Source organism: Ursus arctos, unplaced genomic scaffold (assembly GCF_023065955.2).
Source record: "Ursus arctos isolate Adak ecotype North America unplaced genomic scaffold, UrsArc2.0 scaffold_24, whole genome shotgun sequence".
Classification (NCBI taxonomy): Eukaryota; Metazoa; Chordata; class Mammalia; order Carnivora; family Ursidae; genus Ursus; species Ursus arctos.
Window position 1 is genome coordinate 32,412,387 of NW_026622919.1, and position 16,297 is coordinate 32,428,683.

The window sequence follows — 16,297 nt, forward strand, 5'->3', positions numbered from 1 at the left end:
CCCAAACTTTGTTCTCTTTGCTCCTTTGTAGCAAAATCGTGTGGTGGGAGCTATGCAGTTATATTCTGTAGATAGGAAAGTGTCTCAGCCCATTGAAGGACATGCAGCTAGCTTTGCGCAGTTTAAAATGGAAGGAAATGCAGAAGAATCAACGTTGTTTTGTTTTGCAGTACGGGGTCAAGCCGGAGGGAAGGTAAGTTTTGGCTTTGGAAATTGTTTTTTTGTAAGAACTTGTCTTTGTCTCTCTACTAATTTAATTAGTCCTCTAATTTCAAAATAGTTTTCTCCCTTCATTGTTAATTTGTTTTTAATATTCAGATTTGTGGTAACTTTGTTTAAATTCTGCTTCTAGTGATGCTTATCTAAAATAAATAATGTTTCCTAATGATACTTGTCTAAAATGAATGTTCTTTAACAACTTTTTTATACAGCTGTTTATAGTGACACTGTATTTTGCTTACCTTTACCAAGGGCCTTAATTTGATGTTTTTCAACTTTACTGTGTATGAGAATGTTTAGGGTTGCTACAGTGTACATTTGTTTGCCTTATATCTAGAGAGTCTGACTCAGTAAGTGGAACCCATAATCTATATTTTAAATGCCCTAGGTGACTGGATGTGGACCAAAAGTTGAGTAATATCTTCTTAAGTCAGCTTCTCAGCCCTGGATGTACATTGGAATCACCTGGACAAATTGAAGTACTTTATATGTTGGGGTTCTTAGTTACAGTAGAAACAAGGCCTGGTTGATTAGAATATAAAAAGTTTAGTGAAAAGATAACGGATAGTTTACAATTAGCTAGGAAGGTTAGGGACCAAGCTTTGGGGAAGAATGAGGAAGAGTAAAAGGAGAATGGGCAGCGCCATATTCTCAGTCAAAAGCCCTGACATAGAAGTCTGCGGACTTAGCTGCTATCGTGACTGACTGCACTGCTGTTTGCCACAGTTAGTACTGCTGACCTGGAAACTCCGTTAGCTGCTGTTGTAACTGCCTGAGTAGAATCTCTGAAGTCTTCCATAAGTAGTTAGAAAAAAAGTTAAGATAGAGATTGTTTGAAATCCATAGCTTCTTAGAGAGGGAGCATATGCATGGAAAGTTAAAATTCTGCATAAAATTTCAGAATAAGAATCCCTGAAATGAGGGATGATCCAGTCAGCCTCTTAATATGACAAAGATAGAAAACAGTGGTATTTAGTCTGCGGCCATACCACCCTGAATGTGCCCAATTTCCTCTGATCTCAGAAGCTAACCAGGGTCGGGCCTGGTAGTACTGGGATAGAAAACATTGGTATTTTGGTCTGAATTGATAGACTTTCACAAAAAGACACGTAAGTTTTAGAAGTCAGATATTATCCTTAAGACCTAAAGCTGAGATATTTTTTGAAAAGACCTACTGGGATAAAACTTTAATGTCATTTTTCTAGTATCTGAAAACCTGTTAAGTGTTCTTGAGTCTATTTGATATGTTGTGCTATATATTTTGTACTCTGCCGTGGCTTTTGGAAGGCAGCTGTGTTCTCTGCAGCAGTCTGCAATGGCTTTTGAAAGAAAACCATTCTTGTCAGTATGGGTAGTTATCCTAATTAAGGATGAGACCCGGGGCGCCTGGGTGGCTCAGTCGTTAAGCATCTGCCTTCGGCTCAGGGCATGATCCCAGGGTCCTGGAATCGAGCCCCATATCGGGCTCCTCCGCTGGGAGCCTGCTTCTTCCTCTCCCACTCCCCCTGCTTGTGTTCTCTCTCGCGCGGGCTGTCTCTCTCTGTCAAATAAATAAATAAAATCTTAAAAAAAAAAAAAAAAAAAAAAAGATGAGACCCTACAATTTTCATATGGTATATATCTTGAAAACCATATTGTTTTTTATTTGAGTCCATTCCTGATATGACTAAGCTAAATATAAAATGCTCTTTTATTTTGATTTTTTTACTTTTCTTGCCTGGTTGATGTGCAGCATCAGATATTTTAAACCAAAATGTTCTCATCCATGGGGTATATGTGATTAGAGAAACAGCTTAGGTGTATACGTTCCATCTGTGTTAGAGTAGATGTATAGGCAGAGAAGAATTTAACAACATAAGTTAGGATTCTGTTTGGAAATAGTAAATTATAATTGAAAGCCATGAGAAAGTACCTTCCTGGGTCATATATTACCATTATGTGCCCTTAGTTTATGGTAGATTGAGGTATGATCCCTCCAGCTATTCAATTAGCTTTTTAAAAGTTTTAATCTCAAAAGAATACATAGGAAGCTACAAAGACAATACAAAGAGCCCTGTGTACTTTACCTTGTTTTTGGTTACATCTTACATGGCTATAGTACCATAGAAAAACTGGAAATTGACATTGGTACAATTGTATCATTCTGTCATTTAAAAGGAATAGATTCATTATATACTATCCTTTCACCACAGATTTTCCCCCTCTATTTCTTTATTGTCACACCCACTTGCACCCCCACCTTCCACAATGTCTCTAACTCCTAATTTACTCTGCATTTGTATAATATTGTCACTTCAAGAATGCTATGTAAGTAGAACTGTATAGCATGTGACCCTTTGAAATTGGCATTTTTTTCCCCCCACTGGGCGTAGTGTTCATGAGAATTTTTTTTTTAAATTACTGAGGAGTATCCCATGGTATAGTTGTACTATAGTTTAATATTCACTTATTTTAGAACATTTGGGTTGTGTCCAGTCTGGGGCTACAAATGAAGCTGCCGTGATCAACTGCTAAATGAACGAGATTTATATCAATTTTATTTTCTTTTGAACAGTTACATATCATTGAAGTTGGCACACCACCTACAGGAAACCAGCCCTTTCCAAAGAAGGCAGTGGATGTTTTCTTCCCTCCAGAAGCACAAAATGACTTTCCTGTTGCAATGCAGGTATTTTAAGCAAAACAAATGGACTTTTAAAATCTCTTCTCATAACAAAATTAATCCCAAAACTGCTACTCATAGTCGATATAATTTAGTAGTGCTTAGAAAAATACCCTTTATTCGATAGTAAAGTTTATTAGTGAAACTTTGTAAAGAAATATTCTTAATTTTCATGTATTGCATAAGCTGGGTTATCCTAAGTTGAAAATTATGTTTTCTCTTCTATACATTTTATTCATGCTCTTTGTTTACTGTAAGAGCTTGGGATAGTGAATGGCTGTAAAAATGAGGAAACCATATATATTAATTTTTTGTATAAGCCTCTTGTCAAAGTTCTAGAATTTAGTATCTCTAAAATGGAATTGAATTAAGTTTTCCCTTTGTAGATTCATGATTTTACTGAATTGTTGATTTTCTTTATATAGATCAGTGAAAAGCATGATGTAGTGTTCTTGATTACTAAGTATGGCTATATCCACCTCTATGATCTTGAGACGGGTACCTGTATCTACATGAATAGAATCAGTGGAGAAACAATCTTTGTTACTGCACCTCATGAAGCCACAGCTGGAATAATTGGAGTAAACAGAAAGGGACAAGTAAGGAAATCTTGAAACAAATTAAACAGTGACCCGTTAACTTGACTTTTTCTTCCCAAAAAGCAAATGTTTTGGATGTCAGAAGTAATATATACATAAAAATACAGAAGCGTATTTGATAAAAAGTCTCTCTTTGATCCTGACTCAAAGCAAGAAACTGTTTGACATATAGCCACTTAGGATTGTGTTTATCTGTCTTCATTGTCAAAAGAAATGACTCTTGGGTGGCTCTGTCTTTTAAGTGTCTGGCTCATGATTTCAGCTCAGGTCCATCTCATGGGTTGTGGGGTCCAGGGATCGAGTAGGGTTCTGCACTCAGCAGGGAGTCTGCCTGAAGAGTCTGTTCCTCTGCCTCTTCCCGCCTCTCAAATAAATAAATAAATCTTAAAAAAAAAAGGAAAGAAATGACTTTCCATGCAAAGAAACAATTAGGGTCACATTTGACAGGTGGTTTGTTTTTTTTAATAGGGGTTTTTCTCTTCTGTGGTTGTTAAAGACAATCAACTACTGGGGAAAGAATTCTTTCTACTTCTCTTTTTCTCCTAACTCTTTAATTATTACTAAATATTTAATGTTGGAAAGTGATATATTACAGTAGCTATTGCGGGGTACCTGGAAAGTTATCCAATTAGATAGGGAAAATATTAGCTATTGTGAAATTGTCAGAAGTGATCCTTTTTCTGTTTTCTTAGTATTTTAGTTGATCAAAATTATTCCACCAGGAGGTATCTTATTTTCTAAAAAATGGTTCAAAGTTTAAAGCAGTACTGTTACTGATCTTGCCTTTTGCTAGTTTTTCTTCAAATTAGTGTTTTCCCCTGAAAGTAAGCAAAGGACGTAGATAGGTTCCCCCCTCCTTTGTTCTGTTAATTTCTGGGAAATGATATATATGTAAAGAGGCAAATATTATAGAGAAAGGGAAGTCTTTCCCTATCTATCAATTCCCTGTCTCATCTCCATACTTGGTTAGGTGCTTATGCTTTATGCCCCTAGAATTTAGGTAGCCCTCCTCATTTACATCTATCACATTGAATTACAATTGCTTGTTTAACTGCTTCAGTCACTATTCTTTATTAGAAAAGGGGCTTTTCTTTTTATAAAAATTACATTTCTATACCAGCCAGTGTCTTGGCACTAAAACAACTTTAAAAATTCAGTAGCTTTCATTTATTCAGTTGTATGGGTCTCTCTTGGAAAAATCAGGAACGAATTGGCCTTTGGGTGAACTAGGTTAGTGATAATTTTATTATGAGGTTATTAAGCTAAAGACTTCCTTATTTCTGCTACTGTGCTGATATTTTTAAGGTAATAAAGTAGCTGGGAAAATTTCACCATATATGTTTGCCATTCATAACTCTGATTATGAGAATTTTTTGATCATTCTCCTTCCGAACAAATTTTCTGTGCCAGTTGCTTTGAGTAGGAAGATGGGTGTTTATAGTGACCTTAAGCCTCAAGGCATTTCCTCTTGTTTTTGATCACAGTCAATTGCAGCTGGACGTATGCCCTGAAGTAATGAGTTTTTGGTTTCTATTGGTTTAAAAATCAAAAGCAATAAAGAGAACATTATTGCCAATATCTAGCTTAAATTCTGAACTTGGTAGAACTGAGTGAGTACTTCAGAGGTAGAGGAACCTTCTCTGTCCCTTGTAGATATTCAGTACTGGTTGCTAGAAATCTGCTAGAACAGTCTAAAATAGGATAAAGGTGAGTCTGGATTTGGTGTTTGGGGAGGACGAAGGTGTAGCAATCGTTAGGAAGCTTCAGACAGTGTAATTGAAACCGGATTTGTTCATCTTCCTTATTTTTCCTGGGAACTGAGCACTAAATTAAGGGGCGAGTCTGGAATGCAAATGACTGTAAAGAACAAGTAATTACTTCCTTTAATGTCTTGATTTGTAGTAGAATGACGTGAGGCAGATACAGGATAGCCTAAGCTTTGGGGTAGGGGGGCTCTGACCTGTAGAAGTCAAAGCATTTGGAAGTTAAAATGTCTTCATTTTTCTCAAAATAGAACAGGCAGGGTACACGGTTTCCTATCTCTTTGATTATTTAGTTCTCAGATTGTGTTTTCATTCTTGTTCGTACTGGGACAGAAATTTTCCATTTTCATTTACTTAACAAATATCAAGCATTTATTGCAGGCAAAACACTGTCTCGTGCTAATAATACAACTCAGGAAAGATATGTCCCTGTCCTTATGTGGAATAGTGACTGAGAAACAGATGAGAAATTATAGTATGAGGAGTGCTGTTGGAATAATGTAAGTAGATTGTAAGCTGAGGTGTATAACCAGCTGTGGTGTTGGGGAGAGGAATGGATATGTAGATAGTGAAGTGAAGGCTCCCTTTCTCATGTCAGCTGATAGTAGTTTAGATTTTAGGCAAGTAGGGCAGCATTCTGTGATAGTGATTTTTTTTTAGGAGGACTAAGGGTGAGTAACTGTTCTCCAAATAGAACCAGTTAGGAAGTGCTCTTTGCCGATGCTACATTTATTAAGCACCTACTGCATACGTTGCACTATATTAGGTGTATGAGGATTCAGTGATCTCTCCCCTCATTGAGTAAATCTGGCCTCTAGGAGTGTAAATGTAATTAAAATTACTGAAAATCCTTGTTAAAAATATCTTAGAGTTAAAAGGAATATACCTTAAACTTCTTCCAAATGAGCCTTAGATTTCATTTAGATTGCAGAGCTTTTTCATAGTCCTGTAGGTGGTTCACACTACCTCCCAAGAGTCGATAAACCTATATGGAGAGCTGCCTTTCAGAGCTCAGCTTAAATGGGAGCCTTAATCTTTGATATTAACCTTGTTAAGAATGAGTGGGTGATAGCAAACCAATTAGTTTGGACAGTATGAAGATAGTATGAAATAGGTGGTTATTTATATTATTATATTTATATTATAAATATGGCCATATTTTAAGAATCCCCAACCAAATGGGTTAGCAGCCCTTAGTCTTCTTTCTCCTGGGCTTGCTTTTTTTGAGAGCATGCACGTGCATGTGTGTACAGGAGCAGGGGAGGGGCGGGGCGGGGGGGAGAGAGAGAGACTCTCAAACAGGCTCCATGCTTCAGCACGGAGTCCGACACAGGGCTTGATCCCATGACTCTGAGATCGTGACCTAAGCTGAAATTAAGAAACACTTAACTGACTGAGCCACCCAGGTGCCCCTAAATTTTTTTTTTATGGCAACAAAAATGCAGTTGTCACAATTTCATTAGCTTTATAACTCAGTTGTAAACAGTTTTAAACAAATTTGGTATCATTGATATCCAAATGAATACATTGGAGCTATTCATTAATCTTTAAATTGCAGGTTCTGTCAGTATGTGTGGAAGAAGAAAACATAATTCCTTATATTACCAATGTCCTACAAAATCCTGATTTGGCTCTGAGAATGGCTGTACGTAACAACTTAGCTGGTGCTGAAGAACTCTTTGCCCGGAAATTTAACGCTCTTTTTGCCCAGGGAAATTACTCAGAGGCAGCAAAGGTAGCTGCTAATGCACCAAAGGTAAATAGTTATGGAAATGAAGTTGCCATGATTGGATTAATGTTAATATGTTCTATTTCTAATAATGTTAGAAGTGGAACCAGCTTTCCCCAGAGAAACTAACCTTTTTAGTTTGCATTTTCCTGTAGTATAAGTTACTTGTCAGTGCCTCTAGACTTGGTTAGCTTTTTAAAACTTGGTGTCAGAAGATTATGTAGATCTAGTAAGCCATGATTTACATAGATGTATTAATGTTCAGTTACTTAGTTACAACACTGGTTACCCTCATGAATGATAGTTACTGATTTTATTTCTAAACTTGAAAGCTAAATAGATTCTGTTTAGTTTATGGAAGAAGATTTGTCTGAAATTTAGCTGAATTTATTCTCATCACTTTAGTATTATGTTGGACTGAATTAACACCCTACACCCTGATCAGTATTATGAAGTTTGCACTTAATGTGAACCTGGGACAATAGCTAGCTATAACTACTTTATGATTATGGTGTTCTCTTGCACATTGGCATTGTAATTGGATTGGTGTATTTCTGATTCTGAATAATCTCATAACCTTGAACCAGACGTGTGACATACATTGATTGAATCTTTGCTATTTAGTGTATGGAAGATTTGGAATTTGTTACATTGGTAAATGAAATCATGCTTTTAAGATTGACCCAAGAGATCCTTGGAGTTATTAGTGTGATGTTGGATCACCTTTAAAAGGAGTCTTTCACATTTCTCTTTCTTAAAGGGAATCCTTCGTACCCCAGACACTATCCGTCGGTTCCAGAGTGTCCCAGCCCAGCCAGGTCAAACTTCTCCTCTACTTCAGTACTTTGGAATCCTTTTGGACCAGGGTCAGCTAAACAAATATGAATCCTTAGAACTGTGTAGACCTGTACTTCAGCAAGGGCGGAAACAGCTTTTGGAGAAATGGTTAAAAGAAGATAAGGTACATTAACTTATGCTAACATACTTTTGCTTTGATTGTATTTAAATACCATGGTAGCAAGTTAGAAACATCTAGGCTGCACCAGAATGTCCATTATTTACTGCTTGTAGGAATAGAATAAGGACGGACATTGTATGAGATGGATTAGCTTACTACCTTTTGAAAATGTATTTATTTTTTATGGCATGTCGAGATAGGGTATCTTTGTTCAGTTTTTTAAATGGAATCCAGGATTATTGCTGGGTGTTTAAAACTACTAACCTGGAGGCAAATTGCTATCCTTTTGCTTTAGGAAAAGTTTGGTGTGAGATGCTTATTATTTCAGTATATATTCATATTTGTCAACATATGTAACACTCATTTGGACATAGAATATATTCTTGTATCTCACATCCCACACTTGATATGCAGAGTAGTTTCAACCATACAAATACTACATCTTTTAGAAATTCCCAAGTATTATCAGAATTGTTGTATTTGCTACTATTAACAAGTGTTTGGATGTGCAAGGGAAACATAAAATGTTGGATCATTGATATGGTACAAGACATCAGGGCTGTCTAATTAGCAGTGATAGAGATTCCCAAAGTGATTTCACAGAATGTTAATTGGCATTACATGGAAAAATACTTAACTAGTTTCTTGAAATTTATTTAAATGTGAACCTTTAAAATCTGTTCTTAACCAGCTTTCTTTACTGTAGTGTTTCCCTATGCTTTTTATGTTTGCCCAGCAATTTCTTTTTACACAGAGCAGCTAATAGTACTGTGTTTCTTAGAGCACATTGTGGAAAGTGTTGCTTATTTGTAAGGCAACTAACAAATTTAAACAGTTCCTTGGTGGCATTTTTCCTTTCATACCACCATAAAAGCCTTTTTCAACAAAGTGATAATATTGAATTACCCTATCTTAAGCCACTGTCAAGAACTGAGGTGGTACTGTTTAAAATATTCTGAGTAGTGAATAACTTTTAATATTATTGTACCTTTCAGTTTTAGTGTATATTGATAATATTTTTACATTACTAATTCTAAGTCCTTGTTTCTTGACCCAGCTTCTGGCAATCTTATAGGATACTGGAGAATAGTGCTTCAGAGTTGGGATGCTTGGACAGGAGTCTCTGCTGAAGAATAGTTACTAGCCACACTAGCGAGTATTTGAGGTCCGTCCTAATTGTTTAAGTTAAGGGAGGATGGGAACAGCCAAAGTAACTGAGTTGACCTATATAGCTCTGTGAAAGCTTTTTGGGTATCATTACCTTTTTTATGAATGGTCATATGGAATTTATTTATGGTAAAAGGGACACTGGTCAACTCTATACTAGTTAGCATGTTCAGTTAAGAGGTATAGACTCTGGTAGAACTTTTTACTTCTCAGTGATAAATGCTATTTTCTGACATAACCATTAAAAGTAGAAAATCAACTCTAGTATGTAAATCAAAACTCTTAGAAAGCTGTTTTCCAGGTTGGGCAGCTGACTAACTCAGGTTGAATAGTACAGAGGAGGGTATCTGCTTATATACCACCTAAAAATTCTGAAGTTTTTATCTCTGACCTTGTAAAATTAGTATGTTCTGCTTTGTGACCTTAGATCTTAAAGTCAAAATTATAATGGAGCTTAGATCCTTCAGACATAACAGATTATACCTTAATTTTAAGAAGGGTCCTTAGGGTAAGCCTCATCTGGCTCCTTAAATATTAAATTTTTTTTGACAATATTATATTAAAAATTGGATTCTTTTTGAAAAATTGGGGCCATGTGGATCTGATGATCTGAATATTCATAATAGAAGTAACAGGATTCTGCTTTTTAAGCACCTACTTTCCTAACAAAGTAGTTGGTTATATCTATAAGTATGAAGTCTTTTGGGCTTTTTATCCTTAAGTAGGATGTGTGGAGAATTCTGAGACAATGCTGTGAATACAAGATCAGGAGTCTTTACTAACCACAACCCTTGCATATTTATAATATATTCTGGGACAATTGAGTAAGTGCCTGTCATATTAAGTTATTATTTATAGTGGAAGTAATATCAACTGCTCATTTGTAAAATAGCTCATGGGTTACTAAACAATCTCTTTTTCCCTTGGACAGCTGGAATGTTCAGAAGAACTGGGTGACCTTGTGAAATCTGTGGACCCTACATTGGCACTTAGTGTGTACCTGCGGGCTAATGTCCCAAATAAAGTCATTCAGTGCTTTGCAGAAACAGGTCAAGTCCAGAAGATTGTTTTATATGCTAAAAAAGTGAGTTCAGTGAAACAGATTCTCAATATAAACTCATTAAAACATTGAGAAATTAGCCTATAGGAATGGTCAGTGACTTTAATAGTGAATTTCTTTAAATTTTGAATTACTTGAGAAAGTGTAAAAACCCTATTTTAGCTCTCACACACAGAATTACACTTACTCAGAAATGACATGCTGGGGTGCCTGGCTGACTCATTTGGTAGACATGAGATTCTTAATCTTGGGGTCAGGTTTGAGCCCCAGGTTGGGTGGAGAGATTTCTTTAAAAAAATTGTTTAAAAAAAAATAAAAGGGAGACGCTCTTGCTTGACTCCTCAGAATTTAAGATGTCAGGGGTCTGTTTAACCTGATAGAACAAACTTTGAAATGGTCATTCATTGAAAATAAGTAAGTCTGTTATAAAAATTTATAGCTTTCCATTCGAATGTGTTATCACTAAGGTGTCTATTTGCCTAATATAAACCAAAGTCAAATGGAGCATGTTAAGTTAAAACTGAATTTGTACTTGCAGTAATTCTATATTAGCAAAATTCTGTTGTAGAAAAAGCCTTTAAATGATATAAAAATGAAACTTTGCAGCAGAGTTGGAAATTTTTGTTTATTTGTAGGTTGGATATACTCCAGACTGGATATTTCTGCTGAGAAATGTCATGCGTATCAGTCCAGATCAGGGACAGCAGTTTGCCCAAATGTTAGTTCAGGATGAAGAACCTCTTGCTGATATCACACAGGTAAAGGCATTAAAATGTATTCTGTAGAAGTTGATTGAAAAAGTGAATGGGGGGTGGATCTGGGTTTAAAGAGCTTTGAAGAAGAATGGGTTAACCTTTCAATTTGTAGAAATTAGAGCTGTGTCTGTCTACGTGCTTAAACCTTAAGTATCTTATTAAAAAAAGAAAGCAAGTTGCAGAAGAATGGATAAGAAGATACAGATACCACCTGTATACAGTTTTAAAACATGTAAAACATACCATCTTGTTCAGAGATGTATATATATATTAAATATATGAAAAATATATGGGAATAATAAGACAAAAAGGATGGTTGCTGCCATTGGGTAAGCAAAGAGATACATATAGGAAGTGGGGCTCAGACTCCTTCAAATTTTGTATATTTTAAATAGTTCATCAACATTTTAAAACTATTGTTTTGATTGTATTCTGCTATTATATATAGTATCTTGAAATATATATATATATATATATATATATATAATTTTTTTTTCTTTTTTTTTACCAGAACTAAAAATAACTGCAGAGGACAAAAAATTATTCTTAAATTATGAAGTTATATTGTACAAATGATATTTGCATCTGGGATTTAGTCTGGCAGTTTTTTTATATGTAAAAGTGATACTTAATTTCATTTACAAATTGTCACAGTATCAAAAAGCAAGTTTTAAACATCTTAAAACAGTTTTCCTTAAATCCTTTTTTTCCAGATTGTAGATGTCTTTATGGAATACAATCTAATTCAACAGTGTACAGCATTCTTGCTTGATGCCCTGAAGAATAATCGCCCATCTGAAGGTCCTTTACAGACACGGTTGCTTGAGATGAACCTTATGCATGCGCCTCAAGTATGTTTTATCTGATTTTTAGTCATGTTTCCATTGTTCTAGTAGTTATTGAGAGCTTTTTAGATGAAGCTATTTGAAGTTACTGTGATGCCTTTACTTTCTCCTTTATTTATTCACTGTTGAATCTTTGTAATTGGATATAGGATTATCGATATAAATGGGATATAAAATAAATCTGTCCTATTTGTGGTTTTATAGGTTGCAGATGCTATTCTAGGGAATCAGATGTTCACACATTATGACCGGGCTCATATCGCTCAGCTGTGTGAAAAGGCTGGTCTGCTGCAGCGTGCATTAGAACACTTCACTGATTTATATGACATAAAGCGTGCAGTTGTTCACACCCATCTTCTTAACCCTGAGGTATTGTATATTGTAGTCTCTTACCTACCAGATGGTGATATGTTTGATTGGTATACTGAAAATGTGTTTGTAGTACTGAGTAATAGTAATTTCATTCCACCATTAGGTTCAATATTATTTCATTTATATATTTGTTTATCTATTTTGTCCTCCAGTGGTTAGTGAATTACTTTGGGTCCTTATCAGTAGAAGACTCCCTAGAATGCCTCAGGGCCATGCTGTCTGCCAATATTCGTCAGAATCTGCAGATCTGTGTTCAAGTGGCTTCGAAGTATCATGAACAACTGTCAACTCAATCTCTGATTGAACTTTTTGAATCTTTCAAGAGTTTTGAAGGTAATTAAGAGTTTGCGTTGTTTTTAATTAGGAGAGCCAAGAGGGGTATTATGATCTTGTACTGTTGGAAATTCTGTCTTTCTTACAAGCTAAATTTTGTGGGACAATTTGAGTTTTATTTAATAAATGTAAATTCTTTTATGTTGGGTTGTAGAGATGTGCAGTGAATGAGACTGTCAGTTTGGATATTTTATAGATGAATTAAAGGCAGAATTTTAAGACACTAATGTATGTAGTAGCTTTGTCATAATTGTATAAAATGAAAATACTATAATGACCAGGTATAATAAGATTTCACACTTCTGTTATCTGACTCTTAAAATGGCAGTGTTTCTAGCCAAGGCAAGGACATTTTGTAACTACCACTATCCACTAGGTTTTCTCAATCTTAGTGCTATAGATAATTTGGGCTGGATAATTTGTTTTGGGGGCGGGTTGTCATGTGCATGCAGAATACTTAGCAGCATCCCTGGCTTCTACTCCTACATGCCAGTAGCAGCTAAAACAGTTGTGATCAACAAAGGTGTCTCCAAGACATTGCCAAGTGTCTGTCTCCTGGAAAGAAAATCACCCCACGTGAGAATCACTGCTATACTGAGTACCAATATAATCACTGTTGGATGACGCTCAGGTTTATTAGCTAAAATTCTGGTCCCCAGTCATCTTTTTTTCCTTTTTTTTGGTCCTGTTGCTCTAGACAGAATAAGATTTCTACTAGTTTACCTACTTTTCTCAGTTTCTGTATATTAACTACGCACGAAATTGATTCCGTTCATTCAAGTACAGTAGCCACTAGTGACATGTAGCTATGTAAATTTAAAGTAATTAAAATTGAACACAATTCAAATTCTTCAGTCACAGTAGCCACATTTCAGGTGCTTAATAGCTGCGTATGGTTTATGGCTACCATATTGGACAGTGCAGATATAGAACATTTTTATCACAGAAAAGTCTGTTGGACAGCATTAAATTCTTTTCATACCACTTGTATTTTTCCTATTAACTGCATATAGGAAAAACCTGCTCTGAGCGTTTAAAATTTCTCAGATGGAACATGGTGTGATTAGCTTTGGTATTAGGTAGCTGCCTCCTAACTGCTTCTCAACTACTAGAAAACATTGAATTGTCTGTTCTATAGGGATTAAAGTGAATATTCATTTATTGAACTGATTACTGGATTAATTAGTATTCTTATTGAGCTTTTTGAGCAACCAGTTTTTATTTGGGGCTATTCGATATAACAGTCATTTTTAAATTGAGGTAGAATTGACGTGATGTTTCTTTAATTGCTTAAATATTTTTCAATTCTGTCATTCTCAAAGGTGCACCTATGCTTAATTTCAATTATTTGTCTTTTCAAGGTCTCTTTTATTTTCTGGGATCCATTGTTAACTTTAGTCAGGACCCAGATGTGCACTTTAAGTATATTCAGGCAGCTTGCAAGACTGGGCAGATCAAAGAAGTAGAAAGAATCTGCAGAGAAAGCAACTGCTATGATCCTGAGCGAGTCAAGAATTTTCTCAAGGTAAGTGGTTTTGAGTAATGCACTTTTTGGCTGGATTGAAGATCAGCAGTTTTGCACGGTTTCATCAGAGTTTTTGAATATTTGTTTTCCCTGGGGCACCTGGGTGGCTCAGATGGTTAAGTGTCTGCCTTCGGCTCAGGTCATGATCTCCACGTCCTGGGATCGAGCCCCATGTTGGGCCCCCTGCTCAGTGGAGAGTCTGCTTCTCCCTCTTTCTCTGCCTCCCCCCTCTTCATGCGTGCTCTCTCTCTCTCTGTCTCAGATGAATAAATTTTAAAAAATACCCTTTTCCCTAAAAGGGAGATTCTTAGCATTCTCAAATATGTGCTGCATTATTTCTTCCAAATTTAATACTCTGTGGTTTCCTTTGAAATAAGGAAGGGAATTGGTAAGTAATACTTAAGAACAAACATCTCTTTAAAAAAAGAAAAAGCACTATGTAGAAAGAATTTCCTTTCTTTCACTTGAATTTTGGAAGAAAAATTTTGAAAAGTGGTTGGAGATTCTCAATGTTACTTTAGAATTTCAGGTATGCTCCTAGTAAAGATTAAGATCAGTTTGCTCTCAGTGTCCTTTTCAGGAGCCTCTATCATATACAAAGGTGTTATCTAAAGGACGTAGGTTTCTCTCTCATTGAATTAGCTTTTCTCTAGAAACTAAATATTAATCATGTGTAATTCTTTAAACTGAGGGTAAGATCTAACAAAACCCCTCAGCTTTGTGACACTAGTTAATAGAGAAGTAAGAACTGCCTGTGTTGTAGTGAAGAGTAATGGTTTAAAGATTTTTAGCTCATCAGAACGTACCTAAGGGCAGTTAAATTTGTTTAATGTTTACTTAACTTTAGCTTTATTCTCATATCTACCAGTTATACTATGAAGAAAATAAAGCTTTAAAATTGGCAGTTGTCAATAAAAATCAGATAAACTATAGAACACATAGATTATCCCTGAAAAATATATGTATTTATATTTTGCATTTAAATTATATATATGATTCCAGAGAGTGCATATGAAGTTCTTTAAGTATTTTTGTCTTTTGGAAGAATTTTACGTTGAAATGAAAGCCAAAATAATTATTTTGTAATTCAGTAGAAAAAATAGGCTTTTCCAGCTCCTATACTGTATCTAAAATAACATAGATTATCTAAATCTATAGTTCCTTTTTTTTTTTTTTTTTTTTCAAGATTTTGTTTATTTGTCAGAGAATAAGCACGAGCAGGAGGAGGGGAAGAGGGAGAAGCAGGCTCCCTGCTGAGCAAGGAGCCTGATGCCAGACTCAATCCTAGGACCCTGGGATCATGACCTGAGCCAAAGGCAGACACTTAACTGACTGAGCCACCCAGGCGTCCCTAAATCTAGTTTATTAGCTGTTTGCTCTTTTGAAGAATTACTACTGGACTCTAGATTGAACAGCTAAACTCTTAGAGGTTTTAATGTAATGAGGTGGTTAAAGTATAGAAGTTGCCTTATATTTTAGATTAAGAGAGAAACTTTCCGCCATAGTATGGATAGCTTTATATAATGTCTTGGCCGTCGTGAGTATTCTGAGTAGCCTGGCTAGTACGATGTGTTCAAACTCAAGTCTTTCTGGTGTCAAAAAGCCCTCCAGATGAGAAAGATTTGATGCTCTATGCTTGACTAGAGTACCCATGACAACAATTCAGTTCCTCCTTTGAGTATCGGTATTGTTTCCCTTTTTTTAAAAATATTACCAGATTTTTACACTGATTCCTTTTTCCTTGTTATTAAGCTCTCGACTGTTAGGTTCAGTTGTCATTTCTTTAGAATTGGGTTTGTTTTTTTGAGTCATTTATATGTAAAATGGGACTAAATTAACTATTTTCACTTAATTATGATCTTGAGCTTCACAAAAAGTCCTCTGAATTTTAGCCTGGTGTAACCTTAAGTTGCTTAGCCCCTGAGATCTAATGAGAAGAGGACTCCGCTTCCACACATCACACTGTGAATTAGGGGCAAGTCTGATAGAGTAGGGAAATGGATGTGGATTTTGGGCTTTTAAACTAGTTAGACTTGGTTCAAATTCTGTTTCTGTCATTAGCTATTGTTTGTTCATTCGGTATTTGTCTAGCTGTTACCTCAGGCAAATTGACTAATGTGCCTTAGCCTCCATTTCTCCAGCCAGAAGCTGTGTTGATCTAGTCAAGTACCTTGTGTGCCATAGGTGTTCAGGTGATAACCATTGTTAATAAACTGTGTTGGTGGGCCTTGGAAATAAGGTAGAGTCAGCCAACATGTGATCTTTGTCTGTCAGGCAAGTTTTCTCTTTAGTTTTAAGTTATTCCTGACT

At 35.7% G+C, this 16,297-nt stretch overlaps 1 protein-coding gene across 2 annotated transcripts in view; it reads left to right on the forward strand.

Moving 5' to 3' along the window:
* CLTC (clathrin heavy chain) overlaps positions 1 to 16,297 on the forward strand; it is a 59,684-nt gene that overhangs the window by 23,069 nt on the left and 20,318 nt on the right. For both annotated transcript variants that reach the window (XM_026517470.4, XM_026517471.4), the window contains exons 4-14: positions 32 to 193; positions 2,774 to 2,887; positions 3,307 to 3,480; positions 6,802 to 6,999; positions 7,733 to 7,933; positions 10,029 to 10,181; positions 10,793 to 10,915; positions 11,626 to 11,763; positions 11,962 to 12,126; positions 12,282 to 12,462; positions 13,824 to 13,987. In XM_026517470.4, the coding sequence (XP_026373255.1) occupies positions 32 to 193; positions 2,774 to 2,887; positions 3,307 to 3,480; positions 6,802 to 6,999; positions 7,733 to 7,933; positions 10,029 to 10,181; positions 10,793 to 10,915; positions 11,626 to 11,763; positions 11,962 to 12,126; positions 12,282 to 12,462; positions 13,824 to 13,987 (1,773 nt within the window). The remainder of the gene's footprint in view (positions 1 to 31; positions 194 to 2,773; positions 2,888 to 3,306; positions 3,481 to 6,801; positions 7,000 to 7,732; positions 7,934 to 10,028; positions 10,182 to 10,792; positions 10,916 to 11,625; positions 11,764 to 11,961; positions 12,127 to 12,281; positions 12,463 to 13,823; positions 13,988 to 16,297) is intronic.